Source organism: Anser cygnoides, chromosome 7 (assembly GCF_040182565.1).
Source record: "Anser cygnoides isolate HZ-2024a breed goose chromosome 7, Taihu_goose_T2T_genome, whole genome shotgun sequence".
Lineage (NCBI taxonomy): Eukaryota > Metazoa > Chordata > Aves > Anseriformes > Anatidae > Anser > Anser cygnoides.
Window position 1 is genome coordinate 29,061,428 of NC_089879.1, and position 21,545 is coordinate 29,082,972.

Consider the following 21,545-nt stretch of genomic DNA (forward strand, 5'->3'; position numbering starts at 1 on the left):
CTGCAGACCTTGTACAACATGCAGTAGGGCATCTGCCATTTGAACCCATGCTCACGTTCATCTACACTGGAATCAATGCTGAGACAACAGAAAATTACACCTTGAGCATGAACTGATCCAGAAGTTACCTTTGTTTTTAAGCACTTCAGCATCTAAGCACCTCACAGAGGTTTGGCTGCTTTCTGTTCGTGCAAGATCTGCATCACTTGACTTCTAGTCAGAGACGATAGAGCACATCCTCAAAAGCTCAATAACACCACTGCAGGTCAACAAGAGTCTGACTAAAATAAATTAACGTAAAACAAAGCTCTGAACTAATTACGTGGCTATTCATAGCATAGAATTTAAGGCAGGAAAATGAGTTGATTGCATCCCATGTTCTCCTTCTTGCACTGTCCATTTGTTTTGCTTTGCCTTATTCTGAGAACAGCAGAAACTACAATTATTTTAACCAAAAGCAGCACACAGTGAGACTGAAGTAGTTCAGGAACAAAAGCTGACCAAAACTATGAAAAATTACTGTTATTTTTGCTGCATTAACCAGTCTGAAGTACCCATCTGAAGTATTTGGCAGTCCTGTGATACAGTATCACACCTTCTCTGGTAGGGATGGCTCAGCATATAAGATTCAAATGTGAAATTAAATTCAAAGAATGCATTATTACACTTAGAGAAACAAACTGTGAACTGCTTTTACAGTAAGTTAGTTTTTAAACTTAAAAATAACCTTCACAATCTGATAAATCAGCTATGTAGCTCCATGCTGGCAAACATATAAGCAATTCCAGCCCATTAAGCTTTGTTTCCCCATTATTCACCATGTCATTTTTATGGAGTTTCAGAGATTATGGAGGGTTACAAGTGAAAAGAATTTTAGAATGGAATGAAATTAAAATTTGTCATGAAATTTCGATAAAGTGCTTACGCACTTAAAGACCATTAACACAGTTTACATGGGCAAACTCTCTAGGAAAGTAGCAGGATTCATTTTTATCTTCAAAGAATTAAGATGGTATCAAGCATAATTAGGAAATCTAGCCTTTGCCAGAACGTGTTTTTACACAACTTGAACCATCTCTGAAATATATAATCAAATTTCTACTGAAAAGAAGTATGCCCTGATATTGTAGCTCAGGTTCATACACAGCTGTAAATTCACCTTTCCCTCCTCTCATCCTGAGATTTGAATCTCCATTTGCCAAGTAGAACATACATGACAAAGAAAAACTTATTTGAAACATACATATTTTCAGATTGAGGCCATAAACTGTCTAGATCTATGTAAAGTAGTCTGTGAACACTCTTAAACTCACTACCCATATTCAATGAAGAGAGATGCTTATTTTCCTCTGTTTACATACACACACACTTTTATTAACTTTCCAGACTAGATTCATATTCTCCATGAAGAACTGGGTAACTCACTACATGCTGGACAAACAGCTAAGAGGCTCATGCACAGCAAGGCTGGCTTGACATCATCTACTCTTAAGAGAGCAGCAAAGTAAGAGATTTTTCCAGTTGTTTTGTGAAATAACTGTTTTCTATACTTAGAACAATAACAAACAAAATGAAGGAATTCATCCTCACCATTCATTTCTAGGAATGCTTTTAGAAGTGTTCTTATGACATTGTACAGAATGTAACAACTATTGACAGGAAAGCACAGGTACGTATTCTACTTTTGTTCTAATTTTGGTTAAAAAGTAAAGCAGATCATAGTACATATGTGCTATGAAAAAGAAAGAGGATCTAACCTCTCTTTAGTCCAGAGTAACAAAGTCATTTAGGGAAAATACAGATGAAAAAGCTACGTTAAGGTTATAAATAACAGTAAGTAGGAATAACATGCACAAATAAAGCCTGAGAATAGGAAAACACTCTAGACTTTAAGAATAAAGCAATCCTAACAGGCATAGCGTGCTCTCTCTGCCTATAGATTTGCACACACATATATAGCACAGAATTATATATTTAAACTGCAAGGTCAGTGGTGTAGCTGCCAAACTGCAGGAAACAGCCTACAGTTTCCAACAGTAGCAGTTAAACAACACAGAAGTAAATAGCCTAAACTATTAGGCAATTTTTAGTTACTTTTATGCTTGTTAGACTAAATTCAGACTTGACCAAATTCTTCGGGGAAATTTCAGATTATAGAACTGCACTTTGCAGACATGCCAGACCCTGAAGCACACCAAGCCACCCAGTATTTAAAAAAGATGGGCATTCTACTTAGTAGCATACACTAGAACCCTTTAGTATTCCACCATTCTCAGTGATCACTGGAAGTAGGAAAATCTATTTGTTTATCTAATGCTTGCATTTATTATCAAGTAACATCAACACGAGGAACTCCTGCTGTAAGGGTCCCAGACCAACTCTTTATACCACAAACTTTTCACAGTACTCACAGTTTCTCACCTGCTGCCTCATTAGTCTCAGTACTAGATATTATTTGAGGACTATGCCCGTGACACTTCTGTCTGCTACCAGATCTCAGTACAGAATGGTGGGTTATATAGTTTGTAACGGAAGGATACAATTAGTCAGTCCAGTAAGTGGCTCTTCTCCTCTGCACCAGCAGTGAGCTTACCTACCTGCAGCCTAAACTAGGCATTTAAACACCATTTTCAGTGACACAGAAGGTCCCCTCCTCCTCCTCAAGTTTTTGTCACCAAACAAGAGCAATCTTTTCACAGGACATCGCTGTGGTCACCACAGAGGTCCCATGCAGTGGCAGAATTAGGTATGGCCAGTGTAGGACGGAAGGCAATGCTGCATGGCCACCACAGGCCACGTGCAAAAAGGAGCATCAAGAGGGAGCATCACAGTCATCTATAGTAGATATTTGACAGATAACACGCAACTTCCAAAATTCCTGCCTAACCTGCACTCCTTTTTCTTCCAAGCAGATCAGACCCATGCTTGTAAGAAAGCACCACCTACAAGCAGGGAACTTGCTACCTGAGAATGAACAGCAGCAGCTGCTTGCCTAACCGCATTTGTGGGATCCTGGGCAGGACTCAGCGTTTGATTCCTTTTTCAATTCACAGGAGTATGACTGTTGCACACACTGGGAGAGGTTATGGTGCTGTTTAAGACTCACAAAACTCCTGCAGGATGGTGCTGTATGGGGGTTATCAACTCTCCCACTTTCACTTCACCCTAAAATACTGGGTTTGAACATGACCATTCAATACATTTCATCTGCATTCATAAATACACTGGAAAAAAAACAATGCTGAGGTGTTCTACAGTTTTATGCCATGTGTTTCACTGAAATTTCCATTTGGAAACAGCAGTCTTTCCTTTGTGTGAATTTGCGATTCAGCTCAATCCCAATATCGAAAGCTGAAATGGTCAGGGATGCATTTGTGTATTAAGAAATGAGGTAATCTCTCCATGGAACATGCTTAAATTATGAAGTGCCTGCACGTGTGACACTAAAAACTGGCAAGTAAAATGCTGAACTGCTGATATGCAAGCCAATCCTCCATGTTTGTGTTTTTTTTTTTTATAATTATTATTATCATTATCAGAGGTTTAGGGACTCATAATTATCCCTGTTCTGTAAGCTCAGTGTAACTTGCATTTCCCTTTACCACCTCTTTTAATCTCTCCAAATTTTCCCTGCTCTAACTCTCTGAATTTATTCCTGCCTAGTGCCACTAAGGTTCCATGAGCTGAAGTGATTTCTTAGGCTGACTGTTGGCCAAGCATTACTGCAGGGCTGCCCATGTTCTCAGCACATGCATGTCCCCCTAACTTCCTTATAGCTGTTGAAAATAAAGGCACACACCTATACAGAGAGGACCAACATCAAAAGGAGGAATGAAAAAAGATGAACACACATGAAATCTCAACTCTTGCATACCCATTCCCTAAAGTTCCAAAGGGCACCTTAAACTGCCCAACACACGCTGCCGAATAATGTGGTCTCCACCTGCTCCCACTGCTTTCATCCATTCCGCCTTACAAGTTCACCCAATCATGCAGCAAAGCAGACCGAGGATACAGTTTGGGTTACAACAGCTAGCAAGTGCACAGAAAAAACGATCCAACTGCAAAAATTCTCCACGGTTAGTTTTAAGCCAACCTGGTCTCCTGTGTGACAATATAAACAGCAGTGGCAGCATAGCATAAAGGGCTAACAGGAGAGCAGGATGAAGAACAGGGCAGGACAGTATTTGGAAAGGGAGAGGGCAAAAGTTTTAGCTCTAACTAAATATGCCCTGCTGTGAACTTTCATACTACTGAATAAATCTTGTAAAGACAAGCATTCCTAGGCAACATTAACCATACCAGAGAAAAAAAAAGACACGTTGACAGCAAGAGGGAAAATAGAAAAATTCCCGTTTGTCTGTTTGACCATTATTTCACGGAACTTTGGAAGATCTGAAGCCTCCAGAACATCAGTTGCTGGTACGCCCTGAACACCTCCTCTTGCACCCCCCATGTAAAAGCAGAGGCACACAGCTCAGGTCATGAATTCTGGTTGTTCCAGTCATTGGCAGAGAGGGATCGGGCATTACAGAAGTGTTTCAAGTTGTTCCCCCTCTAAAGCCTTAATGGTATGGAATCTCCTCGTGAACCTGAACAAATGGCTTTCTTAAAGATGCTATTGGAAGACTTATATCTGTTTGTGTTTTCTAAACACACATTTCAAAATAGTTCACCCTCATCACCCGAGCAAGACTGCAACATCTGGTATTCATTAAAGCCAGGAAATTCCTGTTTTGGCTTTTATGAAACTATTGAGAGTTGATAATTGATTTGTGAATTCTAGCCTTTGTAAAGAGCTATTTTTGCAATTTCATATTAAAACAATTTTTAATTAGCAAATTGTTTAAAATCTGCATATGCTAAGTAGAGACGTTGGCATTTTTCAATTCAAAATTTTTAGAAAACATTTATCAAGTTTGAGTTAAATCCCCATTACAATACTCAGTTATTTCACAACCATTAATTTAAAAGTTGTAGTAAGTATAAAACAAAATAAAGTTTAGCAACTTAGAGGTCACTACTCTGAATGCTTCAGCTTCGTCACAGCAAATTTCTCCTCAAGGGATCAGAAGAAGGTTCAGGGGCTTGTACAGAACATAATCTTCAGATCCTGACTAACCCTTCTGATACACAGCTTGTCTACAAATCTCTATTTATGTGCAGTAATTAGAAAGAAACTATGTATGCTGTCCTTCCTGAAATAGTATCAACATCAAATTAAAAACTGACAACAGCAAGAAGAGCACCACATAAAGCCCTAAACACTTCACAGTAGACTCGATAACATGACACAAACAGCATGTACAGAGAAGTCTTCCTAATGGTTTTTCCTTTGGGAATCATGATTTTTTGATGTGTGATACTACTGATACTGCAGGCAAACTAAATTTTATATTTACTCATACAGCTACACTGTATGAAAAGAAGGTTTAATTTGATTATGATAACATGCAGTATACGACTGGTTGACAATATTGTGCATCAGTAACTGCTTCTCCACCAACTGCTTACCAGGCACTCAATTGCCAGCCAAGGAGATGGGTAAACAGTGTGTGCTCAGAGTTCAAGTCCGCAGCAAGCTGGCCGGTTACTTGTTTCAGACTCCCCTCTCCATCACAAAGTATCATTAAGCAAAGCTAAAGTATGTTAAACACTTGAGAATATTTTCCCCATATAAACAGCTGCTGTGTCCACAAATGGAAAGTTAGAGAACTGCAAACAATTGACACCAAATGTAAACAGAATATATTAACTACACTATATTTCACAAGAAATAGGAACCTTTAGGTTAAAGGATTCTTTGCACACAAACTGTAATTCACTATTTTAGGTGAATATAGTGAACTTCCCTGGGCAAAGCCAGCCAGAGAGTAAAATCTTGACTCAAGAGCCACCCTGCAGTCCATGGACATTTGAAACTTTTTTAATAGTTCAGCATATTACTAAAATGCCTCCTCATTTGCAGCCCATCACTATCTACTATCTAAAGCATATTTTGGCATGAAGACTTTCCAAGATATTCACTCCTATTACAGATGCACTCAATGTGCCCTACTGTATTATGTGTTTCTTCCCCCCCCCCCCCCCCCCCCCAATTTTTAACTTTATCACCTCATATCTTTTAGCTATTTTATTACCCTTGGTCTTCAAATTCATCCCATATATTTACAGAGCTTCATCTACAATCTAGCATTTTCTCTTTGAGATCACTAAAAAAAGTTTAAATTAATTTACATAATGTGCATCTCTAAGTACCAATCCAGCATTCCAGCCAGCCACCTCTCTTAGCTCTGTACACAGATGCTTTTCAGCTTCAGAACTAGGATCATTTAACTTGGAAAGAAAACAAATGCAAGTACTGCTTTATTTCTTCTTTTACTCACTTCAAAAATAAAAAATAAAACCCCACACACTTCTCCTGCCTCAGTTTCCTGAGGAGCTTTAGCTGTGTTTTGATTCATAGCACAGTAGGCAGTAGACCACAGGATTGCACAAAGACCTTGCTACTCTCACCCTCCTATAAACACTAGTTCCACATATGAATATATACATACGATACTTGCATTTTTTTTTTCCAGTCTGAATTCTTCCCCCATTTTCCCCTCAAGTGTTTTTTTTTTTCCTGTACAGGTGGAAAATTTGTACTTCAATAGCATGTGGGAAAGTACCTCAGAGACCAAATCTCATTTTACTCCATGTTATTAATCCTGCACTTTTCTAAAGAGATTATTTTTCTTCTTCTAAGACCTTCTTCACTTACAAAGGTTAGCCCAAATCTCCACTACATTCTAAATAAAACACACCAAGAAATTATTTGAACTCCACCTTTTGGGGTTTTAATATATATCAGCCTGAACAAAAATACATGAAATGTTGAAAAACATACCCAGTTTCATTTTTTCTGCAGCTGAGGAATTAAGTATTACTTTCATTCAGTCACAACCTTTAAGAACAGAACTAGAATGCTTATTTCAGAAAGATCTTCCAGATGATATAATCGATACATATGAATAGCCTGTACTTCCAAAAGAAGCATAATTTCAAACAGATAATACCAGCCATTAGTAAGGAAACACTCTACTTCAGTTTCATTAAGAAAACAAAGAGGCATACAGAGTGTTGCTGTCAGGAACACAAATGGTATATATTATTCTAACTGGGCTTAACTAACACATCTTTTACTCTATAAAGCAAAACAAAAAAAAACAAGAATAACAGAACACCCACTAATATACAATATTATGAGGAAAAAAAAACTAGCTTTGGCTAGCGTAAAATAAAGAAGCCATTCAGATGGGATGTAGAATTATACAGAAGAAAGCAGGCATGCTAAAGACAATATGTACATCAGTGTTGACAACATATCTGCAGAAGCACAAGTTACTTAAAAATGGATTTGTACATCAGATATCTATACAAAGTTGAGATAAATTCAACAAGAAATTCTCAAAACCAGAAGACTGAAATAAAAAATTTCAGATGCCCACTACTGATAAGGTGATTCTAAAGACAGAATTGCTTGTTCCATGGCTTTACTTCTTTAAGAGTTAATCCCACCCAATAAAAATAAAAAGAATGAAACAAAATACCTTTTTTCGATTTTGCTCCGATCTTCAACTTTGATGGCCAAGCAATCTGTGTATTTGTTTCTTCCATAATCTATTAAAAAAGAAAGCATTTAAGCAAAATTAAGTTTTTATTGCTCTCCTACAAAGCTAAGAGTTCATTTTTGCAAAAGAACAAAAAAAGATTTGTTCACTATTTTTAATCTATCAATTATTATTATAAATTCGTGACTTGTGCTAATGATGGTTTTCTTGAGAGGAATTTGTTTGGTGATAGGTGGAGCTGATTTCTGATAATCCAAAAGAAATCTGAAAAGCAAACCAAGAATGCTGCTCCATGTTCATCAATTTCAAAAGGCTACTACTAGCCACAACATGCTCCAGGTCCATCTCAGAGTGAGTTTCAAAGCTTTACAGTTCAATAAAAACATTAAGTTATCTTAAGATAGTTTCTAAGTAAAGACCATCAAATTTAAATCAAATTCTTTTGAGTTGCCTTAAGATGCATCAGTTTGTGTTTAAGGCTTTTCGTTGTTGTTGGGTTTTTGTTTTACCTTTACCCGAAAGCAATTTTTCACTGTAAGCCTATCCAGGCCTCAAGAGTTTTACTTCCTGTTTTAGGAGCTCAGATAAGAAATTCAACAGTGTTTAGCACAACACAATGCAACCTACCTGTAAATCTCAAGCTAGTTAACAAGGTAAAAACCATATGCGTGCAAACACGCACTTGGAAAACCATGTACTTATTTGGCTCAATGTAGCTTTCTGTTGCTTTCTCCATTTTAGACAGTAAGTCCGCTGGGCAAAGGAACATTCTACTAGAATTTTAAAATGACACAATTACATTGCATCACTAAACACACTTAGTATAAATATGGAAGATGAATCAAATAACACCAAAGACTTCACACACAAATTGAAATTCAGTTCTAAAAAATGTTGGGCATGTCTACTGAGACTGAAGAACTTGTATTCTATACTGTGATCTCATCAAGAAGTACGATGATCAAATAACTCTCATCATATTTAAGAATAACTGATCATCATGAGTACAAACACAGTATTTCATCATGAACACCTGCAGAAATGAGGAAGATCTGTCCTTATTAGTACATGACAAAATGGTTATAGGATGCCAAGAAAACACATGTACTAAAAACAAATAGCATCCTAGGCTGCATCGAGCACGGCATTTTCCCAGGGTTCTTTTACTGGCAATAGATAAAGACTGCAATTAGATTCCCTTCACCTCCTTTCCCCCATGCTGAACAAACCCTGCTCTCTCAGCTTCTGCTTGTAAATCCACTGCTCCAGGCCCTTGACCAACCTGGTGATCCTCCACTGGAGTCACTCCTGTTCGTCAGGGTCTTTTTTGGGCTGAGGGGGATGCAACTGGATAAAGGCCTCCGTATGCTGCCATCAGTACACAAACAGATGGGACTAACCAATTCCTAACCAGTTCCCTTGATATGCTGGGTCATGTCATTTTAGATAGCCTATACAAAAATAGTTTTGCCAAGAAGAGGGTAGTAAGTATTAAGAAGGTTATTGAACACACAATGGCAAAAAGTACACAAGTATTCACTGTAAATTTAGTCTGTAAAGTGAAAAAAAATGTAAAATTGGAAGCACTAAAATAATACCTGATTGACCCAAGTAAGAGGTAGGAATAGACAAAGAGAGCTTTTCAGATGGCAACTCTCAGGGTCTGGTTCCTCCTATATGAAGGATATTTGTTCAACTTCCATGAGAGGGGTAAAAAATTCTCATACAAATGAGAATTACAATACACAAAAAAATGGATACTGTCCAAAAGAGAGAACTCATGAAAAGTGGTGGGGGTGAGGGAATTAAACAAAGCAGTACATTTTAGCATTTCTTGTCATGAGCGACAAATGTAAGCAATAATAAAAAAATCTAATTCCAAAATAAATTAGTCACATCCAAGAAGAAAATGACTGCATTGAAAACTCAGCTACAATACCAATAAATTTTCAATAGTAGTGTAAGTCACAACTAAGGCTGACTTCTCTAAAAACTCCTTATTCTTATCTTCTCCATCCAAATCCCCAGTACACCAAAACAATTTCCAGATTAGCACACCATGTGGAAAAACTGAAAGCGTCAGCCAGACTTCATTATACTATATTTTTGGTTTAAGCAAATATTGGATAATAAGTTACAGCTGAAATAAGACGTTTCCAGGAGGATGAAATTCTATCAGCAACATAGACATACTTCTCACAATTTTCCAATCCAGATGTGAAAAAAGTTATTTCAAAGAATTCACTTGTGTCTGATAGAGGGCTTTGGGCCAGGATTATTCTTAGTTGTGCAACAGGCAAATAAATATACAGAAAATAGCAAGGAATTAACTAAAAGGAGAAGGGAGATGCTAAAACAAATAAAGGATGCAGGAGTGAGTTTTAAAAGATTCAACATAAAGGGAACCACAAAAGAGGAGAAAAAGAGTAGTGAATGATCATCATTCCAGGCAAGTGTTATGTCCCATCATTACTTCACCCACTCAAAAAAGATTGGAAACTTATGTCTTAAAGAAATTAAGTCCTCCTTATATCTAATGATTAAAAAAAAAATGAAAGCCCATGGCTTCAGAGATGCATACATTCTGGAGACATACAAAAGAGATGCCTGATGAGATCTTCAAAGTAAAAGAGGTCTGACTGCCAGTCACTGAGATTTGGCTAACTAATACCTTCAAATTCTTTTAAGAATGCAAGGCTACAATTTACTACATTAGACCAAAAGGAAGGCTCACAATTTGGTCACTATAAAGACAAGTTTATCTCCTGTCTTATGTAGTTACGCAGAAAAATGTCTGGATGCATTTAAATTAAGTGCATTTATTGAAGTATAAGCATGCTCAGAGTACTACTGGCTTTGAACTCTAAACAGTAAACTTCATGATAAATTCCAAGCTGACAGTAATCATCATCATCTTTTCCACATACTTGAAAACCCCATATTACATAGGAAAAAATAAGTTTTCTGCTGCAACGCTCATTTTTTCACCCATTAAAATAACTTCTCTTGCTTGTCAAGGAATTTGAGATCACAACTGCCTAAAAAGGTTTGCCACAGAAAATAATTTGTTTATATTTTTGAGAAATCACAATTTTCATAGGAACCCTTAGGCAGAGTTTAAGCTGTATATCAAAACTAAAGCACATGTACTACAATAATCAGAAAGCTCAAGAAGTTATATGACGAGGATCAAAATTGCAAAAAGTTGTATTTTGTATACTTCCTAACTCAAGTCACCTACTTGGTTTTTTTTCCATTGTCATTGTTGTTTTTTGTTAAATAACAAAAGCCCCACCACTATTTACTGTAACAGCAGGAGGGGTCACAAACCTCTAGAAATCTAGAAGCTGAGTTTGTCCTGTAGCTGTTAAACTTGAAGGTAACAATCTTGAAAACTGCATCACAGTAAAACTCTGCATAGCATAGATCACCACAGCATCAACTTTAACTGTATTTTAACATTCTAACCAAGACAGTTTTAAGTGTAAAAAAAAAAGTATTACCCAGGTGTTTTTTTGTTTTTCCCCACAAAACACATTTGGAATCACTCCATAAAAGCCTCAACAGCATGTTGCAATGGAATACTTAGTGTAAACTCAGTGTTATGCCACTTACCCTGAAAACAACAGCACTTCTCTCAAACAAGCAAAACAGAACACAGAACTTGCTCCGTAAGTGATTATATATATATACGTATAGTACAGATTATATAGTACAAATATTTCAGTTGCAAAACATTTACAGGAAATTCAGTCTAGGGATGAATACATCTGAGTTCCTGACCAGCTAGACTGCTGAAGAGCACCTCTGCCTAGGTTTCCCTTCTTTTCAAATAAAATAAATGGTAGGGTTTGTACTAATTGATACTCTCCCCATCTTGAAGGATCAGCTGACTGAAAGAAGGATCAGGCACATTTGGCAGCAATATTTAATAGCATAATAAATAATCTCAAGGTTCGTCTCCTCAGAATGAAAGAACTCTTAAATAATTATCTCCATTTTCACTTCTCTCAAAAGAAATTGTGGTATTTATGCAGCCAAAATATACAAGTTACTCTCAGTGGAGAATACACAGAAGATGACACAAGATACTGTAAGACACACAAGAAATGGAGCCGTGACCTTACCCTAAAATCTGACTCCAGTTGCAGATCACTGAGCCTTCAAGAAAAAAAATCCATCTCAGGCAGCTTTCAGCCTCCTTGCATTCCAGCTACTCTGAATTTATTTAAAAAAATATAGTTTACGCACTTTGGAGGGTTTTTACATTAAAATATAATTTCCTATTGTCTTAAGTTGTAATTTTTGTATAGCTGATTTTGGATGCAATCAGGAATGCCCTGATGCAAAGAAACAATGAACAAGGACTTTGTTAAAACCCCCAAGTATTTTACAAAAAGCAGATAAAAACCAACCTATTGATCAGGCTTTTCCTCATTTAGAAGCAACTCATCAAATGAAAGCAATATTATTTATCATTTGTGTTATGAAGTTATCTTTTTCTGTTTATCTGGCCTTTGGGATTCATGCATCTCAGCCATTTCTGCCTTACTCCTTATTCACACGGAAAGGGAAAAGAGGTAAGAAAAGAACCCGCAAGTTTTTGCACCTGCCAGAGTGGACACTTTTGCAATTGTTTTTCTCAACTTTAGCTCAGCAAACAGCTCATTCAAACTGAAGTGACAAAAGAAACTTCTCAAAACTGCAAGTATAGCTGTCAAAAATATAAGAACACCACCACCACCACCACCACCAGAAAACAGCCATTCATTTTGTCAGTGGTAAATCCCTCTCTTTCAGCATGGGAAGTTAGTAAGGTTAAACTGAGGAATCTAAGTACAACAGAAAAATATATATGCCTTTTTAACAGTGTACTTAAACAATGAAAATGTTCCAAGTCTTAAAAAGCATAAATTCCATTTTTAGAACACATGCATGTTTGTCTCAATTCTATATTTAAGAACATAACTTTTTTCCCCCCTCTTTAAATACACAATAGCAAGTTTTGTAGATACCCTGAATTTTTCATGCTATTAAAAAACATAGAAAGTAATTAAATTGTACACCCACTGGCAGTTCTCATTCATTTGTCCAGATAGCGTTTGTTTCGAACAGATCAGTTCTTGTCTTCAAAGCCTTTTCCTAGTTTGTCTTCGCCCATTAGAACCAAACACACACCTAGGTGCAGATCACCAACACCACCAAAACCCCATCTTAGTTTAGATGGTACTTCACCATCCATTGCCTTAGCACAACTGGCAGCTTCTAGCACGATTCTCTTCAACCCCTAAAATCTTGCACACCTAGCCTCTTGCATCAATGAGAAAGCCACTCTTAACAGGCCCAAAACACAACCAACACTACCTTCGAACAACAAGACTTGGAAGAAGTCAGGTGCTCAAAGCTAAGTCTCTTACTCCCTTGGGCTGGCCCATGGGTCACGGTACCCAGAGGAGGCCTGCACTGCCACAGCAGCCCTCCGGGACACCTGGGTCACCGACAGCAGCACCAAGCGCTAAGGAGTAAACATATAAATTACTGCAACAGTATACCTTGTTTTCAACTGCCAAACAGTGACAGTTACCAGCAAGCACTCGGCATTGCTGCTCGGACTATTTCAGAGCCCACCACCACACACCACTGCTGGCAGGGAGACAGCAAATCCTGTAACAGGGCCTGGTGACAAACACTCCAAGCTCAACATCCTGAACAAAATATTTTAGCTAAAGAGTAAAGACACCAACATTCCAATAAAATTGAGGATATATTATAAGCATGGATCTAAGATTTCAGTAAGCAGAGATAAGGCAGGCAACAAATCTCCATTTTAATTTGCCACCATGAAACAAAAATCCCTTCCCCAACAAGAACCACCTCCAGCATTCTCAAGGCTAGAGGCAAAGTTACTTCTTGCCAAACAGCTGGAGCAGATAGGCTAGGTAAATTACACAAAATAAAGTTAAACTGAATAACTACAGGTGATCATATCTGTGAAAACAAGAGTTACTGTCTCTGAGGCAAAATAAAATAGAGGTAGATGAGAAGCAAGGGAGGAAATGGAGCAGTGATTCCTGTAGCTTGCTTTACCCTTCTCAAAGTGACCTGAAATCCCTTTGGGGGAGTGGGGACAGCTCCTTCAGCAGGTTAAATGATGAAAAGAAAAAAACTGTAGGGAAAAATAACGACATCCTTCTAGATCTTGGTTTGGACTTAGAAATTGCCTTTTCATACAGAAAAAAACACACCACCATGTACAGTCAGGACAAGGACTGAACCATGCTCAGAATACCTTTAAAGTCCTTCTTAATGTTACTTCCAATCCTTGGTTCATGTCTCAGAGACCAGCTCTTAGCATAAAATCATCTTGCAGCAAGAAAAAAAAGGCATGACCAAATAAGATACAATCTTTCCAAGCAGTATGAAGGTAAAATGGAAAAGTTTGAGGTAATGTTAAAGTAGCAAGTCAAGGGAAAGAGCAAACCGGGAAAAAAAAAAAAGGAAAATCTAAATCAGAAGAGTAAGACACTGAACCAGGAGACAACATGTAGATGGCTCAGCTGCAAAACAAGTCAAAAAATATTTGCAAGGGCTGAGTTGTAATTCAAGCAGATATTGGAGACGGACAGAAAATGCACAATAGACTTTACTCATCATATTCCATTAGTATACCTCAGACCAGCAAGTATAAGGATGCCTCTAGAGAATTATTACTGGCAACAATACCCTGTTGAACTTCAGAGCTAAATAATCTGCAAGTTCAAGATGACTTCCAATCTCCACTTTAACACAACATCAATTAATACCACTTTCTCCACTGACATAAGAACTATAAAGCTCTTGGAGTCAGCAGAAACCCTCAACAGCTACCTATACTACAAAAAAAAAAAGTATCTCTCTGCATTAGCATGTACTGCCAAAACTACTGCAAAGGAGAAAATCTCATGTACGGGGGTAGGATGAAGATAGGGAAAGAAGATAAACAGTACCATTTACATAAAAGTCGTGATAATAGAAATAAGTGTTTGGTAATCGTGTTTTGGAGCTGAATCTCCATTTTGTTAAACCATGCAATTCTTTATGGATTACCATGATTTGTTAAATTTATTGAGAATAACAAGTACCCAAGGAATCATAAATGACTGCTGAAGGAAAGGTGATTGATAGTTGTTATCCACATATCCACATCCATTTTTAGCATCTGACTTTGGGAAACAGTTTCTCCCCTGAACCTCAAGAAAATTTGTTATATCAAGTTTGCAGAAAACAAAGATGAAAGCTACTGTGCAAGACAGCACAAAAAAATGAAATCCAGGAGCAGCAATAGCAAAAAGGTGGTAACATGAAAATGGCCTTTCAAAATTTGACAAATACATTTTTCCATAAACAAGCAATATTGATGGCATGTGGTGTTACTGTCATAAAAATTAAGATTCTTTATGCAGATCCAAAACACTGTCACATGATTGCTCATTAACACTTGCAGGTGCAGAAAAGCAAGGCAAGTGTTTTGTTGATCATATGGACTTCACCAACCTCCACAGGTAGAAGGGAAGACTCCTGCCATTAACAGCCACCCAGAATCCTCTCGGCACAACTGATCCCTGAACTCCACAGCACATCTTTTTGCTCTTCTCCAGGTACTTTTATTTGCTTAGTTATTCACAGGGAACACATTGTTTAAAGGATAAAATGGAAAATATTTAAGCAGTGAGGTTAAATCACAATGCTGGTTGAGTAACTTTAATGTTAAATAACTGCAGAAGGTTTCTAAGAAGGGTTTTGAATGATAAAGTGTGCTTTAACGACAAAAGGTCTATAAAGTCAGACGCCTTTTTTTTTTTTAAAGGATCATAAAACATGTCAAAGCCAGGTTTCTTACAAAAAGGAGACCAAAACATGGTCCAACTTTACGGTCATCCACTACCTGATACAGATTTTTAAACACTTATTTTTCCAAGTGTTATACAAAATATTCTTCAAGATCAAAATTAATTCAGTAGTTAACTGAAAATACTATGAAAGATACTGGAGCAGTCTGATTACATTTATCTTACCAGAAGATAAAGATCATACTAATTTCATGCCTGTTAGTTCTCCTTTATACCTAAAATTACCTCAAATACTTAGTAAAATTGGTTAACCAGAATCAAAGTGACACATAGTACTGTCAATCTTACACTGGCTCAGTCCAGCGTAAACCATAAACATGGATTATAGCTTCCATTGAAATAAATATATATAAGTATGTATTTGTTTATAAGCAGGAGAAGATCTGAGCTGAAGAGTCACAGCAGACAAGCAAAATACTACAAGGGCTGATACTTGTTCTTTTAATGAAGATACAGTGAAACAGCAGTATTTGAGAGGATGACTAATCCCTGAACAAGAGTTTTGGCAGCAAGAACAGAGCAATGGGTGTAGCTGGAACCAGAAGGAATATTATATTTAATGGCTTGTTGGTTTTGTTTATTTGTTGGGGGAGGACAAGGATGAGAAGGAAAAAATAAGACAAAAGCAATTGTGTTGTTAACCCAGGAACTGGCAATTCAGCCTCTAAAATTGGTCAGGCCATAGTAAGTATTTAAGATGCCAAAGCCAGAACACATCAAAGGTAGAGCGCACCAATGGTAGAGCACCTGTGTTTGGTGAGGAAATATGGGAGATGTAAGACATGGTGCAAATATATAGCTCTTCTGAAGGGCTGGCCCACATTTTGAGTACAGCAATGAATTCTTAGCCCAAGCTGTGCCCCCATCTCCCCTCCTAAGGTCTACATATGAAATTCAAGATCAGAATTTCCTGCATACATTAGAACTACTGCACACACAAAAAAACACCCACCACCACTGTACTGTGTGTCTGACTCCATAGCATTCACGTTACTTCTTTGCAGGTAAAAGCAAAGGAGTATTTCTGAACACAAGCACTACTAGATGGCACCAAGGCACCAATAACTTTTAGGCTAAAACAGAATTTAGAGTTCAGTCTGTGCTCTTCTGTAGCAGAGAAAAAATCATCTGCTATTCAGAGTGGCTGCACAGTGAGCATTAAAGCTATAAAACATAAGAAACAAATTTGTACTTAATATAAGTTGTCCTAGATTAGTAGTTTACTTAACTATTTAAAAACACGCAACAAAATCATGCATAGGGAAGACAAGAACTGATCCCTAGTTGTCTAAATTTCTGTGTAGTAAGTAACAGTATGAAAAAAGCCTTCCCATGTACAAGGAGATGAATGCATGCAGCTCTTGTAGGGTGGGGTAAACGTATCTGATTTTCTGATTTTATTTTACAACTGTCAGAAACCCAAAACATTTAAAGTCTCTGTGCAACTACTTTGCTAGTCCTTCTCCTGTAACTCTACCTGTATTTGAAAAGGGTTAAATATATATACATAGTCATCTGGGAGACTGTATATGGAATGGATAAGGTTCAATATTGGCAAAAACCAACAACTTCATGATTCCATTACAAGTTATTTATTTCAGCATTGCAGGAATTTGATCTTCACATATGTGTTTTTTGTTAGAAGGATTTAAATTTAAAATTAGCTTCAATAAATGCGAAAGTAATTTATCCAAAAAAGTCAAAATGTTTCATAGTTTTCCAACTAATCCAGATTCAGGTACAAATGCAACAAAAACCATGTCTATTTCCAAATCACATACATCTACAGCTTCATGTCAAACTAAGCAAAACACTTATGTGTTTTCCTTCAACCTCTCATGACTGATAATTTTGTGGTCTGCATGTACAGACTTTGAGACTTCCACTAGCAAGCAAGCAGGATGTTTTAAAGGACTATATCTCAGAACAAATTAAGTCTAAAGAAACTCACCATCTTTGGTACATATTCATAGCTATTTCTAGTGAGAAGAAAACTCTTGATCAGATGCCCTTACCTATAGAGAAACATTTAAGCCTTTTCTTGAATTGACTTCATTGTTTTGTTTACCCTGAATGGAAATATAAGTTCAAGGTGGCAAGTAATGGTTTTATTTTAAATAAATGGCTGAAAATATAGTACAAAGTGTAAAAGGATTATCTAAACATGCAAAAAAGAAGCTAGAAATCAGTGCATCTCTGTGTACAGCGTTAAAGAGTTCCAAACAAGTAACAGGACAAAAAAGGAGAAATTTATCTGAGAAAATTATTTAACATTGAAGCCCCACAGCATGTTCCTGGAAGAGCAATAGATAGGTAGCCACCTCTCCTCCCTTCAAAGCAGCAGAACAGGCAGCCCCCTTCCCACAAGAATCAGGAAACCACTGCAGGTTATTCATGGGTATCACTCACTCACCTCCTCTTTTCTCACTATTTCAGAAGGAATACAACCATTTGAGGACCAAAAATCCTTCGTCTGTATTGTAAGACAGGACTTCTCTTTCAGAGTGAAAAGGATCAAGCATCTCAGAGATTGCAGTGACCAACTGTTCCTTCTCTGTTGCTTTAGAAATCTTGCACAAAAGATGAAGTATAGCAGTGTGGTTGCATAAAATGGGACTTCATCAACTAAAGCCGTGTTTCACTTGGACCTCAGACTGAGTTCCACACAGTGAAACAGTCACTCACTCCATACTAATGGGCATTTTGATCCCTTGTTTCTGACTAAGGAAACTATCCCCTACAAGCTCGGCAGGGACAGTCACTGTTTTAAGGCTTTCACATGCAGTGAGCACTTCAAGAGTTAGGCCCATCAGACAGCATTTTCGTGTTACAGGCTAACTCTCAAGATTGCCCCCCTTATATCAGAAGCAACGAAGAAGCAGCTAAAGCTCATGATTTATTTAAGTCCTTGTACTTACTCCATTCCCTTAACAGAATGATTGCTACACTACAGATGTGATGAACAGTTTTCCACATGAATGAAGACTTCCCACCACTTAGCTCTGCCTGAACTAAGCAAAATGGTAAAATAAACATTCTCAATTTACCTTTTTAGACCAACTGATCCAACCTAAATAAGCCTCCTCCTTTCCACCGGGTGGGGCTTTACCAAAAGGGAGACAAAACTCTTAATCTCAAGATTTCTTGCAAGTGTTGACTACTACTGACTTTCTTTCAACTCTCTCATCCATACCAACATCTCAGAGTAGTCACTTCCTCTTTCCAGGAAGCAAAACAGAGGAGCTAAACATAAATTAGAAGCTCATGCCAGCAGTCCCACCACAGAATAGCACAGCCAGGTGTTTGAAACAAATTCTGGAAATGTATTGCCTTAATATATCCTTGTCACATGCTATGAGCCAAACTCCACATCAAGCGTATATTTTAATGCTAACTCATACGGATATGGATTGATTTCTACCCAGAAAAAGGGAAAGTGTGGTATCAGTTTCTACAGTTCCCAACTGCTGCTGCAGTTAAAATGGGGATAAAAACCCATGATAATGTATAGATAAGCATGAATTTATTATGTCTCACTAGCAAAAATAAATAGCACTGGAAGAAACCAACAGCTGCATTATTGCCGTCAGAAATGAGAATATAGCCTTAGGGAAGCAATAATTACAAATACACAGTTTCAGAGAAGTCATGGATGGAGACACATGGAAAGCCCTTCAAAAAGTTCCTGCTGAACACAGATTATAATCAGCCTGGGACATCTTAGTCTCAGGTCAATGATTAATATTTGTTATGCCTGAAAGTGCCCTAAGCCATCCGCATTTACAGCTTTACCTACACATTCCATATTCAAAGATTAAGAAGGAAGATTGACCAAATTCCAGCCTGACCTACAGCAGCAACAGAAAGATATCATTTTTAGTTATTTACTTGTATCAGAACATACTTGAAGTGTTCATGTACATGAGAACTTGGTCAATATATTCACTCAAGCATTTTGCAAAAGTTAAAAGGTTTGCCTAATATGATCCTCAAAAATTTTTTTTATTTTTTATTTTTTTTTTAAGTTGCATACAAATGAAAATACAGGATGTTGCAAAACGAGCTCTATTACTGTTAGATAAATAAACAGGGTTTGAGGCTGCTTCCTTATTGCCTTTGCTACCAGAGCCTCCTAAACAAAAGGTAATGTACGGTCATTAATAACTTATGCATATGGGAAAGGAATTTAACCGAAAAGTGATACAAAATGGAATTAGATATGTTCTCATATATAATAACTTTTTTTAAAAAAAAAACTCTTAATACTACTGTTTTTCCAATCTTTATACTGAAAAAGTAACTAGCTTTAAAAGATGGCTTCGCCAAATATTTCTTCTAAAAATACACAGTATGTTTGAAGAGCCTACTCATTTAATGAAATAAAGAAAATGAGAAATGGAAACCCTAGTCTTCCTTTACACACCTAACTTATTACCAGGTGAGATTTTCATACACATGTAATATTTGCATATTTGCGGCTTCATGCTTCCAACATTTCCAAGCATGATTACATTCCCTTCAGTGAGTAACAGGCACTGTAGTCAAGAAAGAAGCATAAGCATTTATAAAACATTTTGCCTAAATCCAGTGTTACCTTAAAAAACAAAACACCTATATATCTTCAACTGTGTAAATGAATATTAATTCCTACAAACACTATTTCTTTTTGATTAAAAAGAAATCCACATCTCAAACATTCAGAGACAATAAAAGCCACAAGTTACAGTTGTCTGGTAGCATGTTGTGCTTTCCACAAAACCAAACTCTGCAAACAATTGAAAGCCAGGAAAGGAAGAACTGAAGAGCCCCCTCAGAAATACTTTAAGAGCCCATGACTAATGCGCATAACACACTGAACCATGCTGAAATGAGGAGCTTACATCCGACCTAGAGTCAAGCATTTGGACAGAACCCCACATGGGCATTTCCAGAGCTGCTCCTTCTGCACATGCAGTCTTACATTAGCCTAAGAACTACACCCAGCTTCTACTAAACCACAACATTCACCCATCTCCCACCATACTGTTGACAGTCTCATGATTAAGGCTCCTCATACACTGTTTCCTTGACAAATTTTAGAGTGAATGGTTATCATTTAACATTAAGATTCCAAATATTAAAAAAAAAAGGCAAGACTTGAGAAGGCCAGAACCAAAGGCAAGCAGAAATGATGCAATAAATTCCCCTCTGTCCATACGGCCAACACTCATCTGGTTTGGATTATAAACTCCTCAGGGCAGAGACCCACCACCTTCTTACATTTTATATGAAGTGCCACGCATATCTATAGTGCTACATAAATTACAATGTTCCCTGAAACAATGTCCTGTCTTGGTCTGGGAGGGACCCTGCTTGCCTATGAGGCATGAACCAGATGTTATGGAACTCAACGGAAAAATTCCACCATCAACTGTAAATGGGCTTTGGATCAAAAGAATTTTATTATGCATTACTCACAGAATAAATTAGGACAATAATATATAGAGCATGGTCCACGAGGATCTTTTACCTAAACTGTATATAATACAACAGCCAACCAATCCATGTTTATTTAAGATTACCTGCCACTGAACTGAAGATCAGAGAGCTAGGCAGAGAAAACCATCATGTTATTTATGCATCCCTTGTTAGCAGCTCCCAGTGGTTTTGAAAAATCCACATCAGATTGTGTTAGGTGCTCACCCTCCACCCTGCCTCTGCTAAGTAGAAGACAGCATCACAAAATTTGTGTTAACCTAATCCTTTAAAAACATGATAGATTCATTAAAAAGCATCTTATGTGTAGCTTAATGACCCTAGTTAAGTCCTGACTTTAAAGCTCAGCTTAGAGATCACTGAGTAAATTCTGCTCCTCCTGAAGTCTAGCTTATATGGAACCAAGCACCGTCTCCTGTTGTCCAGCCACCACATGAAGCTATCGGCATTGTCTTGCTTCCCTCCAGTACTGGCCTCCTCTCTCCTCCCTCTTCATCTGTGTCTTGACATACAGAATCACTGAGTCTTTGTTCCATTGCTTCTGTCATTTCAGCATTCATATGGAAAC

The 21,545-nt window shown here is 37.4% G+C and overlaps 1 protein-coding gene across 3 annotated transcripts in view; it reads right to left on the reverse strand.

The window, feature by feature from the left end:
* Window positions 1-21,545, reverse strand: part of BICC1 (BicC family RNA binding protein 1) — a 102,144-nt gene that overhangs the window by 45,461 nt on the left and 35,138 nt on the right. For all 3 annotated transcript variants that reach the window (XM_048069364.2, XM_013174080.3, XM_013174073.3), the window contains one exon: window positions 7,593-7,662. In XM_048069364.2, the coding sequence (XP_047925321.1) occupies window positions 7,593-7,662 (70 nt within the window). The remainder of the gene's footprint in view (window positions 1-7,592; window positions 7,663-21,545) is intronic.